Source organism: Pezoporus occidentalis, unplaced genomic scaffold (genome assembly GCF_034315485.1).
Source record: "Pezoporus occidentalis ecotype Australia unplaced genomic scaffold, CSIRO_AGI_Poc_V1 ctg115, whole genome shotgun sequence".
NCBI lineage: Eukaryota > Metazoa > Chordata > Aves > Psittaciformes > Psittacidae > Pezoporus > Pezoporus occidentalis.
This window is the reverse complement of record NW_026912940.1, coordinates 2,728,439-2,743,621: the sequence shown is the minus strand read 5'-3', so window position 1 is coordinate 2,743,621 and position 15,183 is coordinate 2,728,439. Positions and strand designations below refer to the sequence as shown.

The 15,183-nt window shown below is 34.9% G+C and overlaps 1 protein-coding gene across 5 annotated transcripts in view; it reads right to left on the bottom strand.

Moving 5' to 3' along the window:
* EML5 (EMAP like 5) overlaps window positions 1-15,183 on the bottom strand; it is a 102,359-nt gene that overhangs the window by 49,364 nt on the left and 37,812 nt on the right. For all 5 annotated transcript variants that reach the window (XR_009968509.1, XM_062638736.1, XM_062638726.1 and 2 more), the window contains exons 9-14: window positions 14,841-15,097; window positions 12,913-13,125; window positions 10,923-11,090; window positions 8,673-8,779; window positions 8,164-8,282; window positions 1,471-1,657 (exon numbers count right to left, since the gene is read on the bottom strand). Coding sequence is in view for 4 of the 5 variants with exons in the window: in XM_062638736.1 (XP_062494720.1) it covers window positions 1,471-1,657; window positions 8,164-8,282; window positions 8,673-8,779; window positions 10,923-11,090; window positions 12,913-13,125; window positions 14,841-15,097 (1,051 nt within the window). In the remaining variant the exon portion in view is untranslated. The remainder of the gene's footprint in view (window positions 1-1,470; window positions 1,658-8,163; window positions 8,283-8,672; window positions 8,780-10,922; window positions 11,091-12,912; window positions 13,126-14,840; window positions 15,098-15,183) is intronic.

Genomic DNA, 15,183 nt, shown 5'->3' with positions numbered 1-15,183 from the left:
TCAATCATTCCCTGACTAAAAATAAAAGGTTATTTTTATTGCTAGTATGGAAGCTACTCTGTGTTTGAGAAATCAAGGTGACCTCCTGCTGCTTTCTGTTGTCATTACAAGTGCCTACAAGCCAGCTTTTAAAGCATCAATACCTATGGAGTAATATCCACAAAAATGGCACCAATGCAGGTGACTAGAACATGGTAAGAAAAGCAACATAGCTTATTCTTTTCAACTATATACAAGCATTATTAGTCAATCTTTACAAGATTATTTGCTATTCCAAAGATTTTGCACCTCAGTACACAAAAAGGACTGCAAAACCAGAACACTTTCCTGTGTTTAAGACCAGAGGCAGGACTCAAGAAAAAAGGATCTGTTTCTGGTTTTGCCACAAACATAACATGCGATGTTTGCAAAGCTCTTTGTAATATCCACCAGCAGGAAAATCTGAACCAGTGTTCCATGGGAAATTTGATTATTGCATTAACTAATTTCTGCAGGTAATGTAGTAAACAACAGTATATAATGTGCCTATATAAGCCAGTATGTAACACAGTATATCTTCCTGTTGATTGCATAAGGTGTTCTAAACCACAGCAAATTCAGGCATATTTTTAGTTTTAGTTACCACTCCAAAATTAAACAGAATAAATTCTCACATTTAGGTCTTTAATCTCTAGACTGACCTGCAAATTTATGTTAATCATAAATATTTTTACACAAATTAAGGGCATTATAAGCAAAAGTTTAATCCTATTAAAGACTTCAATTCACATATTATCCAATTTATATAACAACAGCAGCAATAATAACTTAAAAACCCTGAAACATCAAATCAAGCCTTCACATCCTGGTGTATAAACATTTAGGGGAAGAGGTATTTGCCTGAACACATGAATGAAAAGGATATACCTAAAATTACTGTCTCGTGAAAGATAAAATGAACTTCTTATAAATATTTTAGCAACATACACACCTGATTTGCATGTACAAACAGTAAATGGTTTGGCTATAAGTGATAACCGAAACCAGAACACATGAAACTGAAATGCCAGAATGTAGTAACAACAGCTAACTTCATGTTATGTAATAGTATACAAATGCATATATAACTAACTTCATAACTAAGATACTAAAAAAATTGTATTTTTATTGCACATTTCCTCCACTGTTATCATGAAGCAGCAATGTAATGAAAAAAAATAAAAAATGAATCCATTCTTAAATAAAAAAGATGTTAAAAAAAAACCAGATATTCACAAAAACCTATCCAGTAAAGGCTCTTATCAGAATTAATATGAAGAGCTGGGAAAAAAACACCTTATGTAGCAGATGGAATCATGTTAGAGAACTGCAACTTAAATGCAGTCCTTCACCTTAATAAATGTACACTTGACTTTCTTCCTTTAAAATAGGCTTTTCTAAACTCAATAGTAACAACTTCAGATTCTTACTGTAGATAAACATGCATCCTACCTGGCCTGTTGCCACATAGTCCTTTAAGGGATGAATAGCAAGGCAAAGAATGTCATCATCATGACCTAGATAAAAGCGCTGTGTGTTCTGCTGTCGATTGTACACCACTCCCACTGCTGCAACATGGTATACAATTTCGCCCGTCTGAGTGTAAAATAAATTGCTTCGGCAGTCGTAACCTCTGTAACTAAAGAAAAAAAGTTTGTTTTTCAAGGACATAACGATACACACTGAAACTTTGAGATAAAATAATGCAAAATGCATTTTGCATATGTGAAAATGCAATCACTTAACAATTGCTGTTTTGGTGTTTCAACATTATTAACATATTTTCCTAAAGGAGCACCAATTTATCAATTTCACTTACTATTCAGACATCAGTACTACTAGCATTAGTTTGAAAGTGTCTGCTATTTAATAGTAACTCTCCACAACTACTTTAGAAGAGAAAGTAATAGCAAGTCACTTTTTCAGACATCATGGAGAATTTGGGAATGCAATGTGTAATCAAACAAAAACAGCCAAACTAGTACTTTGGACATTTTCTATCTCTTACTGTTTGAACAACAGGCAGCAAAAAGTTTCCGTAAGAATGTGGACAACCCAAATTTCATAAAACTGAAAGTTTCTGGAAACTTACTAATACAAAATAAATACATAAATTTTCTACCAGATCAGTTTGTTTTGAAGGAAAATCCTGTATCCTTTCTGTACTGACACAGCAAGTGCATGAGTAGGACAATTCCCTACTGAGGTCTGCATGCACTATCACAATATATACATTTCTTCTTAGGCATGATTACAATTCAGTAACCCATAAGAAACAATGGTAGTAGCATTTTCAAAAAGGCTAGGGTCCTACTTTCAGAATTAATTTCAGAGGGTCAGAAACCTAAAATCATTAAACAACCAAGTTGTAAACTCGTGTTTTTAACAATGTGATCCTTGGCAGTCAAGGTAGATAACATTTAAAAATGTGTAACTTAAATCCATTCCTTCCTTTCCTCTGATATGAACAGTATTCCGTATACTCCTGACACATCCTGTTCCTATGCTATTAATTCCCCAGCTAACCTCTTTCTGTTTCTTCTTCTGTTCTTACAGATCTTCACTAAAATTTCAGAATTATTTTACAAAGATGCAGGCAAAATCTGGTTCCATTTCTAAATATACAGTTACATTTACAAGATGGGAATGACAAATGAATGTGTTTGAACTGGCCATAAGTTATCTTTATTTAGGAATCATAAGGCTTTACCCAAGTATTTCTGAACCCAGCTTCTAACTGAAAAATCCCTGACCACAGTAAGTCAGTCATAAGTCAGTCATTCTTGGCAAACAAAATAACTGAACTTTCAGCACTGGCAACTGCAAACTGACAGAAATCCCAAACGTCTGCTATACTTTTCATGATATGAATTGGTTTGCTTAATTGAAAGCATGTTTCACCAGAACGAATTGCATCATTTCAAAGAAGAAAACGAATGTCAGATCTTTTTGCAACACTGCAGGTCTTTATCACACAAGACGAAGATGCATTTGCACACATACCAGTAAGTAATCATACACAAAATTAATGGGATAGCATTAAGACAATTACTGCATGAGACATGTAAAAGGTTTAAATGACACAGGTAGAAAATTTTTCATAAAATTATATACAGCTTTCTTTGTGTAAACAGTGCACCAATACTAGACCAATACAAATACTAGATCTTTGCATTACTGCAAAATATCACAGCAGGTGATTACTGGAAAACCTAGAGCAGGTTTGAACAGCCTGTCCTTCTGTCTGCTCACCTACACTACTCTCAATGGTACTTAGCTCATATGTTATTAGAGAAAAATTGCTAAAATCGCCTCACAAAGCAGATAGTCCAGGTCCATTCCTTCCCAAATTCAGAATGTTGCATTTCCCCTTTTGGAAGTTCATAATATTTCTCCCTGCATAGTTCTCTAGCCTGTTCAGGTCCCTCTCAATGCAGCACAGCCATGCGGTGTACCAAGCACTCCCAGCTTCATATTGCCTCCAATACTATAAAGTCGAAAGCTGGATCTCATTAGATCATAAACAAGCAAGTTGAAATGGTTTAATGAACTTTTTAAACCAGCAAAAAGTGTGATAGCACAGAAATAACAGCTTTTAAATACACCTCACTCCAGCCCACTGTTTACATTGGTACTCACCCTCGGGCTCTTAACATCAGGTTTGGCACCAGTCCAGCAACTTTTCAAGTGTTTCCTGAGTTACCGTCCCTTCAAGGTCTCTAAAAAAATTTCTCTCTCCGTTAGGTCTGATACTCAGCTATATGTTTGCTTCCTGCTCTTCTTAAAAGTGACTAACAATTTAGAGTCACAATACAAGTGTAGGCTCTTCAATCATACTTCGCTCTCCCTCCACCCATATCCTTCCCTAACAACTTCCTCTAGCAGCAGCATGTCTGGGTGTTTTGAAGCTGATTTCTGCCTGACCAAAAGTGCTGCCTGCTTGCCCTGCCTGGCTCAACCTTCTTTGATGTCCAGCCACTAGTTTCTGAAGAGACATAATACAGAATGACCTACAGTAGCTGTGAAGAAAGAAAACCAAAATAACCTATCACAGTATGCAACATCAGCAGTTAAAGGACATGACAACATTCAGTGAGGGGGAGGGCACAGTGCCAAAGAAGATATTTGGACCTGTTGCTGCTTAGGCATCATTTTCCTGTACTTCACTCTGGACTGTGCTCTGTTAAAAACACTGGATTCCCTTTGCAAATGCAGAGTAATAATAACTTTTTTTTTTTTTAAAGCAGCTGAATATACACCCTGAATGAGAATATCTTGAAAGACAGCCACCAAAAATGTATGGTGAAAGAAATAATACTTTAAAAATACTGGACATTGAGCAATTTCATACAAGCTTAGAAGTCGCCTATAAAAGTAAAAAGCATTAGGACAGAAAAAGGGTCTCAGATCTTTCTACCTGTAACCCAAAAATTCAGACTTTTCCCAGTTCTTGTTCTAACAGTTGCCTATATACCCTAAGCTAAGCATAGTGGAACTGAGTATGTTAATGCCATATATCACTGTGCTACTCAAAACCTCCAAAATCTATCAAGGAAGCAGGAAAATACTTATTAGTACTCATGGCTATACTTTTTATGATAAGAAGTAGAGATTTTAGTTCATTTCTTCCATTATTAAGAAAGGTGTACAATCAGCTATTTACAACTATAATAAAACATTGTGTTGCCAAAATATCAAGCAGAACAAACAAATACATTTTGTAGCCCAGTTAAACCTATCTAGTCATTCCCATATGCCAGTTTACTAACTCCTTAACTATATAGGTACTTTTCACCAGAATGAATTGATGGGCTACCTAGTCCAAGCAGAGATACATTTTTCAGTGTAGAAGATCATTCCCCGAGTTCCAAAATACTTACATCTCCATTATTATGAAACCAATTTAGAACTAAGGTTATTAGCTAATCTCAGGAAAAAAAAAAAGAGAAAAATTTCTTTGCATGCAGAAAACAAACCACAGAAGTAAAATACAAGGCAACTCAATTAGCAGCTACAAACTAAATAAGCTCTGCATCATAGTTACTGGATAATATATAACAAGGCACAATAAAGATAATACTGCGTTCTGTTGATGACAACACTACAGTAGTTGTTTCCAAGTGGTCTTCAGAAACAGGTTATGAAACCATCAGTCCTGCTCCAGTTCAAGTAAATAGGACAGTAACTTTCAGACAAAAAGCCTCCTAATGCTAGTAGGAAAAAATTCTTGCCATTACCTAGGTCATGTAAAGGAGGGACTGGATTCAGTTTGAGATTAAGACATGTAAATGCAGGTGTTCGCATGTGCATTAGATATATTAACACCTATATTTTAATCAACAGTATTACATATAGTTACAATATAGTCCATGGAACCTGCAGGGCTATTCAGCTGATGAAACAGTCAGCATTCTACTTTACTTGAGCCAAATCACTCCTCATGCTTTGCTGACCACTGACTGGATCTCCATAGACTGCAACATAAGTTTAGACAGACACATAAAACCACCTGCTTTCAGGCACAGAAGTTGTTTCTTCAACTTGAAGCTGGATCCTACTCACAGCTGCAAATTATGCATCTAAAGCCATCTAAGGGGCAACTTCACAAGTACAGTCCACTCTGGGTAAAGCCTCAATGTCTATAGTTTGATTCTGTAAGGGCTTCAAAATTTGCATGTTACTCTTCAAAGCATATGTAGAAAACTTATAAATGGAGTGCAATCTCGCCCCAAAAATCTCCAGAAGAACCAAATGTCAAATAAACATAGTTGAGGTCACAGTCTTTAGCACAAAGGCAGAGATTATTTTCTTTTAAAATATTTTTGCATGACAATAGTGTTTTTTCTCAACAGGCCCCACTCATAGCTTACTCCCCTCAGATGCTGTTTGTATATATTTTAACCCTTTGGTAGGAATCCATGCAAGATGTTGTAAAGACTCTCATTTAAGGGCATGAGAAATCCCATGTCACCTTGAAAAAATAACCAAATTTCATCTTATTTGGTAAGGTCAGTTCAATGAATATCCTGAAACTCAAACTAAATTTTGTTTAAAACCTGCGAATAATTAAAAATCATTCTTGTGAGATCAGCAGAATAGCTTCATAGCTTTGAGAGAATACAGGACTACTATTCTTATTATATACTTCTATGAATATAATAGTATATTTGCATCCTTATTCCCTGCCAGCAGAAACTTCCGTAAGCATTGAGTCTGAGAAAGGGGTTCCTCTGAATATCTCTCAAAAGTAGTATCCTTTTTATGTTTCTGAACCACCAGCACTGTCAAAGACATGGCAGAAAGAAAATTTAGGCATAGTCAAAAAGAGGCCAAACTAGTACACCACTTTAATAACCCTGATGATGATGACTGCATCAGACCTCTTAGAGAAAGATGCACTTAGAGATTAAACTGTTAATAGAAGTTGCTGTCTCATCTGTATTAGTCAGTGGCTGGCTCACATACTCAGAATTATTATTTTTATCCCTTCCCAGAATGGGAAGTAAGCAGAGGTTTAAATGATTTCTTACAGGATATGAAGAGATTTTTAAAAGTTCATATTTCAAGGCAGTCGATAAAATCAAAACATAACCAACATGCCCAAAAACAAAGGAAAAAGAGCTTCCTATACCCCTAGTTCAAAAAAGCACCACTTTGCACACTTTCAAGGAACATCCAAGACATTTCCATTGCAGCTAAAGAAAGATGAAGCAAAGCAGACTTCCTGAATTAGAGAATACACCTATTACTCACTTGGATGTGGGTCACTTTAAAGTTAACAGCCTGGACATTGAGAAAAATCTGTTGTTCAGCATGGATTCTTCATTAGTTTCCTTGATGCCCATTGGGTAACCAGACAGAACTCAACTGGACATTCTACTTCTGGTCATTCCTGGATATTCTGGTCAAGCTTCACTTCTGTTGTGAAGGAAATAACAATAATCCCAAAGATCCAGGGCCCTTGCTTCTGCTACATCCTCTTCAGGATCATTTGGTTCGATTCCTAGACCAAATTTTAAAGACTATATAGAGCTACCCACCTTAATGCATTTTCTACACCAATATAAAAATCTTCAACTGAGAATTCTGGAGCATCAAAATAGAAATAGAAGACCCCAATTCTGTAACAAGCTTCCGAGTTGTCATTATTTCCAAAGCTATTCTTCAGACTCCATGTCCTTTACAGACAAAACTGCTGAGATGAAAAATTAACTATCCTTAGCCAATTAATTTGTTAAGCATTTCATACGGAGCCCTTCTAAAATTAAGTATCATCATAAAGAAAGACAGTACCAGTAACTTATCTGTGCATTTACTTATCCCTAACAAGAAGTTGTATTCCCGCAAAGAGGCACCTTCTTGAGAGGAAAACAGTATTACCCGATTTCCAGTGCCTTAATTTAATCAAGGCTTTGAGTATGTTTTGTATCAAGGGAATTTATATTCCATTATTTCATTATTCTAATTTAGTAACATCTACTGCCATTTTGCTTTAAGACACCACATCTTTGTTCTGATGAGAAAGTCTTCACTTACAAAGAGTTATGGGAGACTACCAACCCTAAAGATGAAATCATAGAACTTAAAGGACGCATCTGCAAGTCATTTTGGTACTTAAATCAGCCCTAAAAAGAGAATGAAACTGAATTTTAACACACTTGTAGGACCTGGTAAGAATTAAACTTAATTACTAAACTACCACAGAAACGTGTGAATTGTTTCAGATTAGGTACAAACAGATTTTGGTTTGTTTTTTTTTTGTTTGTTTTTTTTTTAATAAAATAGCAATAGAAACAACATTTAGTACAGAACCCAGCCATCTTCAACTACACCAGGCTTCCAAAATAATACACCAAAGAGAACTATTACTTTCCAAATGCTGAAAATTATGTAATAGCCAAATACTATAGTCACCTCTATTCAAATAATAAGTATCAGCTAAAGTTTCAGTGCAAATTCAATTCAGAATTCACACTTAAAATTCGTCTACTTTGGCATCAAAGGTTTCTATTAAATTAGTGAAAATTTATTTTTACATAAATCACAATGCAACTGACTTAAAAGTCTTTCATCAGATTCTTAAATGATCACCAACCTACAAAACACAGTCTGCTTGCGTATTTTAAAGAATCCTAGTTTTCATACCCATGAACAAAATGCAATCTTATACTGTTCCCCGGAGCTCGCTCTCGTCTCTTAGAAGCTGCACTTTTTCTTTTTTCTTTGCATTGCTCTTTAAGTTGAGGTAGATCTTCTTTGTAAACCTTTAAGAAAGAGCACACAATAAATTAAAAGATTCATGAGAAACATATATTTCTGAGAATTCAGCCACGGTAATCATCCATATAAATGAAATATTGACATAATTGTAAAAAATCCCCCAAGAACTGTAGCTGGTTATTGCACAGTGTAACTTGTTTTAAAATTACAACCAAAACTCTATCAGAACATGTTAAGAATACATGTACTTTTTTATATTTCATCTATTGTGTCTTCAGATTTTGAATACATCAGATAATAACAATTCTAACAGTTTTGGTCAGTTCCTGCTCAGACTTTAGTCTCTCCAGTTTTCAGACTTCAACAGGTATTCATAAAAGACCAACTTGAGCCCTGGGAAGCATTCCAACTACCATCAAAACCAGAATGTTTACCTGTCGACGATAGGTGATCTGTGTCTCTTGTTCAATTTCAGAGTCCAGCTCTGGAACATCAGACTGATCTGAATCTGAGTCATCACTATTAGAATCAACCAAACTCTCTGCCACCAAAAAAAAAAAAAAAAACAGAAAATGAAACAACCTAAATTACAAACAAGAAAGTGTTTAAAGTAACTGCTTAATGTTTCTGATTTGATATTCAATGCCTACATTAACTACACATAAATTGCTAATAATTAACAGGCTGAAAGAATCAGTTCCTCTGAAATTAGAGAAGTTTAGTAGAAATAAGACAATTTGTAAGTATGGTAATTTTGGGAGGGTTTGGGAGTGACTTAGTTTTATTCCTTAAAATTATTTCATTGACATTAATGTGAGGTGGAAAGGAAGAAATAAGAGAATGAACTAATGAGTATAAAGCAGAAAATAAGACTTGCAGAAAGGTAAGAAGAGAAGTAAAGGACTCCAAAGAGAAACATGGTTAAGTGAGCCATTCATCTAAGTAGCAATTCTCCAGGTACATTACAGGGAAAAAAGAAAAAATCATATGTGGAAAGGAAGTGGTAAAATTTTCCATGACTATGGAGAAAGAGTAGTCATTTAATGTTTCTGCATTACACCTGGGGAAAGCCAGATAATGTTATAGCACAGAATTTCATTCCAACAGAAACTGAAAAGAATGTCCTGGCTGATAAATTGTAATATATTTGGATCTTTCTTCAACCTTTGAGTGAATGTTGCACATTTATTGATTAAGCAACCAGACATAAAGTTAGTCTAGAACACAAATTATTTTAAAAGATCTCAAAATGTAATTGCAAAGACAGAATCACCACTCAGTAAGAAATGTTTCTAGAAATATGCAATAAAAAGTAATTTTTTCATCAGCGATCCAGAGAAACCCAATATAGCTACTGATAAAAGCAGCAGAGCACCTTTAGAAAGCCCATTATCAGGACAATTATCAATAGTGTGACAAAACAGATGTATGCTGCACTTAGCATCGGATAGCCAGAAGTAAGGTTATACATCTATAGACAAGAAATCTAAACACTTTCTATATAGATATTTTATCTTAGGATGCATTAGCTAATTAGAAAAGTTAACTGAAAACCGATTCATACCATAAAAAAATCAAACAGGGTTTTCAGAGGCTACATTAAAGAGATGAAGAAAACTATAGCTTCTTTCTGCATTTGGTACTGACAAGGTGTCCTGGGTTCAGCAGTAGCAGTCATTTTTTCTCCTTCTTAGTAGCTGGTGTAGTGCTGTGTTTTGACTTTCAGCTCGGGAACAGAGCTGATAACAAGGATGTTTTGGTTTGGCCAAGGACTTTGTGAGCCTCATGCTCTGCCAGGGAGGAGGGGAAGCCAGGAGGAAGCAGAGACAGGACACCTGACCCAAACTGACCAAAGAGGTATTCCATACCACAGCACGTCATGCCCAGGATGTAACTGAGAGTTACCCAGAAGGGCTGGGAGTCTGCAGGGCTGGAGGAGGTATGGGTCAGAGCTTGGTCGGGCTGGGGGGGGCAAGTTATCGATCGGCTGGTGGTGAGATGATGTATTCTCTTCCCTTGTTATTTCCTTTATCATTGTTATTATTGGTGGTAGCAGTAGTGATTTGTGTTATACCTTAGTTACTAAACTGTTCTTATCTCAACCCGTGGGAGTTGCATTCTTTTCGATTCTCCTCTCCATCCCTCCGGGAGTAGGGGGAGGGAAAGAAGGGGGGAAGTGAGTGAACGAGTTACCTGACTGGGTTTAAACCACGACACAAGGCCAGCACTGAAACAGCATTCATTTACCCAGTAGCTGGGTCTGCACTGATACATCTTCATATTAAACAAATCAACTACAATGCTTAAATTATCATCTAAATAGTTCAAAATTTTAATCAACTTTTTTTTTCCAGTAACATCTTAGCATCCAGTTGTTGTCAACTTAGTAAAGGATAATACATACAGAATTCATGAAGTTGTACCTATGATCCAACCTTTTGCATTTTCCCTGTGCACAGGTAACACGGGGGTTATTTTTATTTTTCCCCCAGAATCTTGATAAACTGCACATACAGGGTACAGGCAAGCATTAGTCAATGTTCTCAGGTGGCAATTCTGAATATCTCTTTCTGTACTTCCACCAAAGAATTTTACTTCCATTTTAGTCTCCCCTCCTCCTACCTTTGGTGTTTTGGGGGTCTTTCTGTTTGGTTTTTTTTTTTTTTTTTAAATAAATGACTTACCCTGGGGAGCTATATGAAGAGAATCCTTCAACTTCCGGTCAGGGACAAACTTCCACTGAAAGACAGAATGATCAGCCCCCCCAATGGAAACAACCCACTGGTGATCGTGTGACCATCTGACATTTGTCACATGAGCAGAATGACCAAGATATTTTTTAAACTTTGCTCCTAGAAGAAGAATGAAAATATCTGTCAAAGCACATGGAATAAATATTTCAGAAGCCCCTTAAGAAAAGACATCAAGAAACCCTTACGAAAAGTAACAGTTTAATTAAAATATTCCAAGTGATATTTTAATTAAAAATAGCAGCAACTTTTTGCAATATTTCCAAATTTAATGTCTTTAAGAAAAATTTTTAAATTTGGATTCCAGGACATAATATCTTCAACAAGTCAAACAGAAAGACAGAAATCATGAGATAGTGCTGTATGAGGTATACTAAAGGAAAATTTTCTTAAAACTTTGTTATATTAATCTTATATTTTTTTACAAACCAGGATTTTGTCAATTACTGTTTCTATAGTGAAAACATGCAGTTATTTAAATGTTAAATTATGTCTATTTGGCTCTGTGAAAGTGTCCCCAGTATGTGTGCTTGTAGCACTGGTTCCCATTTTTTGTAGAATTTGAGCACTATGCACTTCTAGTAATTCATATCCTCACACCATTAATAACAGGAGTAGTAACAGAACTCCATCAAGTTAATGTTTTCATTGACTAGTACATAATTACATTACAATCACTGGATCACTTACTAAAAAGAAGTTCCTAACAGTACTCCATTATTCAGATCCTTGTGCCTTTTCTTTGTTTTTATATTTTTAGTGAAAAAACAGGGGATAAAAAGGGATCAAATTCCAACTTCTTCAAAATGACAGAAGACTGCTTGCAAAAACGTATTTTTCAATTACCTTAGGTATCAGTAAAAGCCTTATCACTTTAAAACTGGAAAGATTAAAATGAAATGGTTTTTACTTTTCACAAAAAGAGTTGAAAAAACTCTTCATACCATTCATTAAAAAAAAAAGAAAAAAATAAAAGTAATTTCTTCAAGCACACACTGCTTGAAGACATATCGTAAGAGCCATCACAAAGATCATGTGGCTGTAGCCAGCATTAAACATGCAATGCTGCAAACTGCAGTGATACACCGGGGCAACTTTTTGTTTCCCCTTTCAGAACTTAGACATTAGATCTAGTCCCCAGGCAAACTTTTTAGGTTAAGGGGACTCTTCTTACAATCTAGAGAACATTTCACAGGCTTTCTCTGATTATCACCACATCACCAGCTTAAGACAGAGATCTCTGCTACTGATAATTCGTTACAGTTCAACTTGAATGGTGTCTTTAGCCTTTCCTGTCTAAAACAACATACATTCCTCCTCTGTTCTCTCAGTCCTCAACACTGAACTTGAAAATTATATTGCTTGATTTAAGCTTCAGTTTTAAAAATTTCACATGTGATTTCTCCTTATTACTAGCAAAAATTTGAGGAAAATGTCTCAGAAAAGTTCTTAAACTTCAAATGATATTCAGTGGCATATTCTGATTACAGGATCAATTTGCTGTTCACATATGTATTGCCTCTAATCATTTAGTAAAGTTATTTTTTCTAGTTCCTAGCCTAAATCTCCATCACTGATCCAGAGAAAGGAAGAAAAATACTTGAAGTCCAAGGTGAAATACTTAGGTATGTATACCACAGAAGGGTATATACTGCATCACCTCATGATATTCTGTTATTAGGAAAAAAAAAAAAGCTATTTTTTCAGCAATTTTTTAGGTATTTGGTTCAAAACACAAGTAGTGCTAGTATTACAGCTGTCAATACACAAGCCTATTATTTTTTTCCACCTCTGAACTCAAACTAAACCTCTAAGAATAAATATTGGTCATTTATATACTTTTTAAACACAGTTTTCTAAAACCTTTTTCTTGAATAACCAAAATTCTAAAATATATATTTGTAATTGAACTTAAAAGTACTACCTTTTCTTAGACATGGGTATCGAAAGAGCTTTACTATTCCATAATCATCAGCTGTGACCATAACTTGCCCAATAAAATTTGCATCCACAGAATTAATATCATTTATATCTGAATATTTGGGCCAGATTCCATTAACTTCAAGGCCAGAAACACAGGTCCATGATGCCCACTGAACACCTTTTAATTCCTCCTTGCTTGTTACTTCTTTTCCACCTAAGAACAAAAAAGAGCAATTTTTTTTAATATCCACTTATGTAATTTTAAAGAGTGTAAGATTTATCACTCTTCGGAAAACAAAACCAAGTGAGACCGAATTCAAACCTGACTTCTAAAACTGTCCTGATATTCTCTAGGACAGCATCAGCAGTAAGGCTTCTCAAGACAACAGAAGATCATGAGTTCGGTAATTTACAGCTTCTATTTTTTCTTGGTAATCTGCTTAAGGCTGTGTTATTTTTAAATGTTTATAAAAAAAATGCATGTAGCCAGTCTAAGAAAGCTTGGGAAAATCGTGTTGCTGAACTGCTTTAGAAACCTGGATTACTTAGAGCAAAAAGAACTCCACTGTGAATTACTGAAAACACCAACTTTATACTTAGATCCTTAACATTCTTTAACATCAGATCTACCTGTAATAAGATTGTTCCAGTCCCACAAAGTTTCATGTAAGACTTTAAGAACTGTGTCAAACTAAAAGCTCATTTAGGATAAGTAAATACTGTGTCCATAGAACTATAAATAATGCACAGCGCAAACTGTAAGCATTGTATAGCAAATGAAAGGAGTCTATAGTAAATGATGATGGTAATAGATAAATTCTACAAACACAGTGAGTAGGAAAAATATAGAATGATATTATGTAAAAAGTATATACACAGAAAAAACAAGTCAAAACTTGTGACAAACACTGCCTTTGACATACTGTAATCAGGACTTCAGAGGGAACTTGTCTTGATGAAAACTGTTTCAAGAGTATGGGACAGTTCAGTCAAGTTTTCAAACAGTGTTCTCTTGAAAATACTTACAATAATGAGGTTGCCACAAACAGAGGCTGAAAATTATATTTCAGTATTATGTAATATACTAATTTTCTCTAATAGTCACCTGCCATAAAAAAAGACACATTTGAATTTGCATTATCAGTAAAATTAATTTTGATATTTTTATTCATTTTGAAGGTTGCATGATTGAATCATATATATATTCCACTTCAATATTTCTTTTGTTTCCAGTGAGTTATTCCTGCATTCTGGCATCCTTACATCAGGTACTCTTTATTTTCTCTAGTTACCTTAACCCATTATACTTCCAAGTTAATATGCATTCTGATTCTGCTACAAATTTCTCACTGTAAAAGCTCTTTTAAAGTTAAATTCCTCAGTTCTACCGCAAGAATAGTTCTAGAATATCAGATGACTCTTCCAAGACACAACATACTGACTTTTCCAAACATTTTAAAAACACACAGTACAGATTGAAATCCATTTAATATGCAAACTCAGTAAGAACAAAGCTATTAAGCTAATGCAAAACTTAATTTGAATGCAGTGGGTTGTTTGGTTTTGTGTTTTTTTTGTTTGTTTTTGGGGGGTTTTATGGGGGTTTTGTTCGTGTTTTTTTTCTTTTGTTGTTGTTGTTTTTCTAAAAAGGTGGGAAAAAAGATCTAGTTTTCAGAAATAAATCATAAGCCAGCATCTCTACCTTGAAAACATACATTATAAAGAGTAAACACATAAAAATATTTAAATAGCTTTGTCAGAAAATACCGTACTTATTCAAATATAGCAGATATTCATAAGAACTTATGAAAAAAAATTCTGTAACCCAATGCTTTGAACCAGAACGTATACATGGCTGTTCTTACCAAACTACTATATGTTCTTTCTGTAACAAGTAACAGATATCATAAAGGCAACTCAGAATCTTACTTGGCATTCTGTAAAAAAGTCTCTTTCCATTGCCATCATTAGTCTGCAAGTATTTACTGTCTGAAGACCAATCCATATGGGTGATGAAACTTAAAGATCCAATACATTCCCCAACTTTCTTGTATCGCTGAACAACACCATATATATCCACAGAGCTGTCATTGGAGCCAACAGCCAGAAAATTCCCATCTGGTGAATATTTCAGTTCATGAATAGCTTCTTTCCTGTCTTTGATATGAACAACCTCAGTCATATCTCTGTAGTATAAAAGAAAGCATGTCATAAGTATAGAAGAGCCTTATCAATCTGTAATGTTCCCAGTTTTAAAAAACAGATAAAATCA